Here is a 6,400-nt window from a genome sequence, read left to right on the forward strand (position 1 = left end):
CAGTGTTATGCATTAAAAATCACGATATAATTAATTCCACTTTTTCGTTCAAAGGACATGCCAATTTTTGGTGAAGCCGTTTAATATTTGTTTTTGTTATTTTTAAACAATTATAATTAGTATTCTTTAGTTTCTACCATATGATGGAGGCATTTTGACTTGAATGACACCCTATTTATTATTGCGTTGGCAACTCTAGTCACAAAAACACCCTCGGTTGCTAATTCGCTGCGACGAATGGTCAGCAGACTGCTAAATATGTAGCGTGGTTGCCGATTATGCCTAACGAAAAAAAGATTAGGCGTTAAAAACTAAATAAGCAAAAATGTACAAAAATAAATATGCGTTCAGTTGCTTATTTAGCCGTGTGTGTCAATGTTGTGTAGCAGTTGAAGTGTACAGCTAATGCTAATGGTTTTAGATGCTGGATTTTAAACCCTGCTCATGACTGAAATAAAATGACAACAAAGTTTTAAATTTTTTGGATGATCACGTTTTATTGAATTGAGAAAAACTTAACATTTATTGAACGTGGAAAATATGTACATATATATAATGAAATAATGTTGTTAATATAACCTTTAACACATTTTACAATCCATTCGAATATTGAATTTCACATTTGCTGCCTTCATAACTGGCTCTCTCTGCGGGAAATAGTTTCATAAATTCCATAACCATTTTCTGTTGTTTAACATAATCCGTTTGGCGAGCAAACTTCTTATGCCATTGGCTTAGATCTTCAAAATTGCTAGCATCCGAAACAGAATTTAAATAGTTATCCACGGTTTCTTTTAAAAATGCGTAAAATTCTTCATTGGCCTTTGTACTAATCGAACGCATTGGCACCACAAAATTCATATATTTTTTAACCCAATCACGGCGTAACTTATCTTCTTCAACTGAATCGAAGAGACTACGAATTTCATTGTGGGATTCTTTCAATGCCAATTGTCTTGCACAATTGTGAGGATCAGCTTCTAATTCGTTGACGATATTTAAACATTTTTCAATTTGTTCTTGTAGTTTGTTATAAATTGTGGATTTTTGAAGACTTTCATCAGATTCCGACCATTCCTTTACGCCATTCATATATTCAGCGAACTTCTTGTAGATCTCTTCAGACCAAACTGAGGTTTGCAATTTCTCCGCCACAGTTTCGAAAAGTTGGTAGCGTTTGTTGTCTTCTACATTTCCATTGGGAGCACCTAGAGCAACCTGAAATGTTTAAAGATGTTATATTAAGTGAATCGAAAAAAAAACAAAACAGGGAAAACTTACCTCCACAGTGAGGGCTACCAAACAAATGATAAGAAATTTATTCATTTTTGTATATTATTTGTTTTTCTGTTGATTTGTTGTTGGTCACCTTGCGACTGATGTATATTCAAGCTTCAGATGTGCCTTATATACATTATGAATGTAATTTTTTAAATTACTTATCATCTTGTTGACCATCTGTTGAATGTCGGCGTGCATTATCATCGGCAATTTTCAATTTAACTCAAATTTCGTAGAATCAATTGAATACGCTTATCAATTTGCAATAATTTTTGAGGAATGCTAAATTTTAGGAAATTATAAAATTTCAGAATTTTTATAAAAACAAGAAATACATTCATATTCATATACATACATACTGATTCTTTAGTTAGAGAACACATGTAATAATGGTCCTTAGTGTAATTTTATTACATTTCTGCAACGCATTGAAGTCAATTTCAAAATGGAGAAAATAAGAGACCCCCTCGCTGTTCTGAGGAAACTACAAACGGTGAAATTGTGTTGAACAGCGCTAGGAAAGCTGAATTCTGGCTGAATCCAGGATAATAACGGATGTAGGAAGAAAAAAATAAAGAAATGGGTTGGCAAATGAAGGTTTTAAATCGGAGCAAAACAAATTCAAAGGTGGTTGACTTCAGCGCAATATTAGCATGCACTTGATAAAGTATAACTGAATAAGGCTGGATTGACTATCCCCGTAGTCGCTGGTCTATATACATATATCCAACTTTATGTTGCAAAGATTTCAACTTGGAAGACACTACAATTATCATTCAACTTATATCAGAGCTTAAAGCCGAGGGTATCACGCCTGCACAAGAGCCGGTGGGTAAAGATACAGCGGCGCATTGATTCCACTCTTTGCGCGATATTTAGTTTACGTTGTCGTTATCAAATTGTTCCACCACCGTCGAACTCCATAGGCAAGAAAAATTGGGGGTACAATGGTCCTAAACATTCAATGAAAGACCTGTGATCTCAGTACCCAGCTATTGACAATGGAAATTTTGAAGGAATTCATTGCTATAAAGCATTGCCGAACATACGGTTATCGCTGGTTATGAAGTTTTTTAGCGAATTTACACGAGTGTTAATCACCACTGTTAATCACACAATCTCAATTGTGGTGAGTTTGAACGTTACTCTCACCACCGATCATCTTCTTTGTTTTAGCAATGAATTAATGCTATGTTTACATTTACGAAATCCACTCGATTTCATGTGTCAAATCCATAGGTTAAACGTCAAATGAAATCCAATGGATTTCAGATGAGATTTCATTTGACGTTTCAGCTATGGAATTGACAGATGAAATCGAGTGGATTTCGTAAATGTAAACTTAGCATAACGCACACGATGTTTATCTACCCAGCAAACCAAATGTCGGATGTCCGACACGTCTGAACAATTTCGGAAGCAACGTCGTTCAGATTTCGTTCCGATTTCTAAACGATTTTTCGGAGCGGAAATAGTTCCGATTTTGTACCGATTCCGTTCCGATTTCGGAACGAATGTCGGAAAGAAATTTCCTTTCCGAATTTCCCAAGGATTTTCTTCAGATTTCGCTACGAAATCGGACCGAAATCGATACGAAGTCGCTCCGACATTTCGTTCCGAAATTATGTCAACCACTTCATACAACTTTCGTTAAGATATCGTTACGATTTCGGATCAGACATCGGATGTAGCGTCCGATTTTTGTTCCGATTTCGTTAAGATGTCGGTACGACTGGTTTGCTGGGTAGAGAGGGATAGATAATCTCGTGTGTGTGCCCAACACAAACGCAGCGGTTGAATTTGTTGTTTCTGGTGAACACTGATTTACACACACACCATCCGAACGCAAAGAAAGAGCGTGCAAGAGAGAGCAATTGTTTTGTAGCTTGCATGTCCTGTAGGAAATGTCAATAGTGAATCTATACTGACTTACTGACATTTGCTCTGTTCCAGAACCTGCAAGAACCTACTATTTTTTACTACGATAACATTTTTTCCTTTATGTTATCGGAAAAAATAGTAAAAATTAGTAGATTCTTGCAGTTCTGGAACAGACCAATAGTCAACAGTACTACTGACAAACTGTAGACAACTCGTGTAATTTCTTACAGACATTTTGTATGAACGTGTCATTCAAAAGTCAGTAGTGACATTGGAACTAGTATGTCAGTAGTAAGTCCATATTTACATTAGGCAATTTTCTTTGCGGTAATTGTCAGTTTGAAGGTGAGAAAGGTTAGGCATATGGTAACCCTTTGCCTCTCAACACCCTCTCTCACCAACAAACTGACAATTGCCGCATGGAAAATTGCCTAATGTAAATATGGACTAAGTCAGTAGTTGCTGAGGGACCATGTGTTGACATTGGAGGTAGTGAGTCAGTATAGACATTGGAGGTAGTGAGTCAGTAGAGACATTGGAGGTAGTTAGTCAATAGTTCATAAAGGGCCATATGGACACATTGGTACCAGATTTGCACTACTAAGTTCTTTGGCACATTTTTTGGAACTTTTTATACATTAATAAAAAGCTATAGTGACTGTCAATGAAAATGATACAACCTGAAATAAAAATTGTAAACGTTGATAACTTGGAAACGAGTTAAGATTTTTCAAGGCAAATTTATATAAGGTATATGCATGAATTACAACAACTAACAAATTTACAAAAACAACATTGTTGTTATTGAAAATTAACTGTCAAAGAAAATATTGAATAATAGGGTCGTTCCAATAGTTTTTCAGGAAAAACATAAATGCATTTTGACAACCCTCTAGAATAGAACAAACTTTAAGCAAAATGTAAATATAAAACATTCATAACTCTTGTAGGTCATTTTTATTACACGTTTAGGATGAAAAGCAGTATTTTATGGTAGCAGATTTCGAAGTTTCAAATTTCATGAGTAGACCCTATTACATTTTGAAAACTTATATGAATATGCCTTGGTTTAGACATGACCAAAAAGAGAACGGAGAAAATGTGAACGTATTTAAAATATTGGCAACTTATAACAGTGTGTTAGTAAAGTATAGTACACATTGACAAGCAAAACTGACAGTCATCGAGGTCTATTTCCCCAGCAAACCAATCGTACCGACATCTTAACGAAATCGGAACAAAATTCGGACGATACGTCCGATGTCTGATCCGAAATCGTAACGATATCTTTACGAAAGTTGTATGAAGTGGTTGACATAATTTCGGAACGAAATGTCGCAGCGACATCGTATCGATTTCGATCCGATTTCGTAACGAAATCTGAAGAAAATCCTTGGGAAATTCGGAAAGGAAATTTCTTGCCGACATTTGTTCCGATATCGGAACGAAATCGGTACAAAATCTGAACTATTTCCGCTCCGAAAAATCGTTTAGAAATCGGAACGAAATCTGAACGACGTTGCTTCCGAAATAGTTCAGACGTGTCGGACATACGCTCTTTCAGTGCATTCGGGTCGTGTGCGTGTAAATTGCCGAAAATCATCGGCACCGCCGTGCCAAATGTGGCCATGCTTGCTGTAGTTATTGAATACTACCTCTTCTTCTCACTAAATGACATTCATCTGCTGTATTAGAACTGGGTCTATAGTTTTTTAATAAATCCCCCTGAAATGTTTTAAAATTCTCATTAATTAGCCATAGGATGTATGTATACGAATCGAAGTTTATTTCTTGTTTTTATTAAAATTCCTGAAATTTTATAATTTCTTAAAATTTAGCATTTCTCAAAAATATTGAAAACTGATAAGCGTATTCAATTGATTCTATGAAACTGTAGTTAAATTGAAAATCGCCGATGATAATGCAATCCGGCATTCAACAGATGGCAAACAAGATGATAAGTAATTTAACAAATAACATTCATATAATGTATATAAGGCACATCTGAAGCTTGAATCTACATCAGTCGCATAGGCAAGGTGATCAACAACGAATCAAGAGAAAAACAAAAACGAATCTAAAAAATGAATAAATTTCTTATCATTTGTTTGGTAGCCCTTACTGCGGAGGTTAGTTTTCTATATCTTCTTCACGAAATACACTAATATAAAATCTTTAAACATTTTAGGTTGCTCTAGCTGCTCCAAGTGGTGGTGATGTAGAAGGCAGCAAACGTTACCAACTTTTCGAAACTGTGGCTGAAAAATTGCAAACCTCAGTTTGGTCTGAGGAAATCTACAAGAAATTTGCCGAATATATGAATGCCGTAAAGGAGTGGTCGGAATCGGATGAAGAGCTTCAAAAATCAACAATTTATAACAGCCTACAAGAACATATTGAGAAATGTTTAAATCTCGTCAAAGAATTAGAAACTGATCCTCACAATTGTGCAAAACAATTGGCATTGAAAGAAGCCCACAATGAAATTCGCAGTCTCTTCGATTCAGTTGATGGAGATAAGTTACGCCGAGATTGGGTTAAAAAATATATGAATTTTGCGGTGCCAGTGCGTTCGATTAGTACAAATGCCAATGAACAATTTTATGAATTCTTAAAAGATGCAGTCACTAGCTATTTAAATGGTTGCGACGCCACAGATTTTGAAACCCTAAGCCAATGGCACAAGAAGTTCATTCGCCAAACGAATTATGTTAAACAGCAGAAAATGGTTATGGAATTTATGACCCTATTTCCCGAGGAGAGAGCAAGCTATGAAGGTAGCAAATGTGAAATTCAGTATTCAAATGGATTGTAAAAGGGATTAAACGAAGTTATAAGAAAACCGTTTTTCCTTCGGTGCATATACCGAATACACTTCGACACTCAATAAATTTAAAGTTTTTCTCAATTCAATAAAATTCAAAAAAAAAAAATCCAAATTTGGTGTCACTTACTTCACTCATGAGCATTAGACGACTTTAAAGCAACGATAAACACGAAGAGAGCATTTGTATGGTGAATCATACGAAAACGTAATGGCGTGTGTCCATCTTGTTCATCTGTGCTTTAAAGTTGATTTCAATTTCTCTTTGTTTTTGTTTTCGTTTTTTTTTTTTTTTTTTTTTTTTTTTGAACCATCAACAAATCAACGTTTTGTGCAATTTTTAGTAATTAAAATTATTAATTTGGATTATTAATGATTTTAGATGACATTTATGTTTAAAATATGTTGAAATAA

The 6,400-nt window shown here is 35.0% G+C and overlaps 2 protein-coding genes across 2 annotated transcripts; one reads left to right on the top strand and one right to left on the bottom strand.

Moving 5' to 3' along the window:
* Window positions 1–477: 477 nt before the first annotated feature.
* Window positions 478–1,404, bottom strand: LOC141392722 (uncharacterized). The gene is made up of 2 exons (XM_073965606.1): window positions 1,282–1,404; window positions 478–1,218 (listed from the first exon to the last, which is right to left on the bottom strand). The coding sequence occupies exons 1-2, from the start codon at window positions 1,324–1,326 to the stop codon at window positions 592–594; spliced, it is 672 nt and encodes a 223-aa protein (XP_073821707.1). The 5' UTR covers window positions 1,327–1,404; the 3' UTR covers window positions 478–591.
* A 3,691-nt stretch (window positions 1,405–5,095) lies between these two features.
* LOC141392724 (uncharacterized) lies at window positions 5,096–6,101 on the top strand. Its single transcript, XM_073965607.1, has 2 exons — window positions 5,096–5,291; window positions 5,351–6,101. The coding sequence occupies exons 1-2, from the start codon at window positions 5,247–5,249 to the stop codon at window positions 5,975–5,977; spliced, it is 672 nt and encodes a 223-aa protein (XP_073821708.1). The 5' UTR covers window positions 5,096–5,246; the 3' UTR covers window positions 5,978–6,101.
* The last annotated feature ends 299 nt before the right edge of the window (window positions 6,102–6,400 follow it).

This window comes from Musca autumnalis, unplaced genomic scaffold (assembly GCF_047663935.1).
Source record: "Musca autumnalis isolate F117 unplaced genomic scaffold, ASM4766393v1 scaffold_2, whole genome shotgun sequence".
NCBI lineage: Eukaryota > Metazoa > Arthropoda > Insecta > Diptera > Muscidae > Musca > Musca autumnalis.

What these genes read in the sequence shown, in the direction of transcription:
- LOC141392722 (XM_073965606.1), bottom strand. Translation starts at nt 1,326, where the DNA reads ATGAATAAATTTCTTATCATTTGTTTGGTAGCCCTCACTGTGGAG. An exon ending in TGGTAGCCCTCACTGTGGAG is followed by an intron (nt 1,219 to 1,281) that starts GTAAGTTTTCCC and finishes TAAACATTTCAG; the next exon opens with GTTGCTCTAGGTGCTCCCAA.
- LOC141392724 (XM_073965607.1), top strand. Translation starts at nt 5,247, where the DNA reads ATGAATAAATTTCTTATCATTTGTTTGGTAGCCCTTACTGCGGAG. An exon ending in TGGTAGCCCTTACTGCGGAG is followed by an intron (nt 5,292 to 5,350) that starts GTTAGTTTTCTA and finishes TAAACATTTTAG; the next exon opens with GTTGCTCTAGCTGCTCCAAG.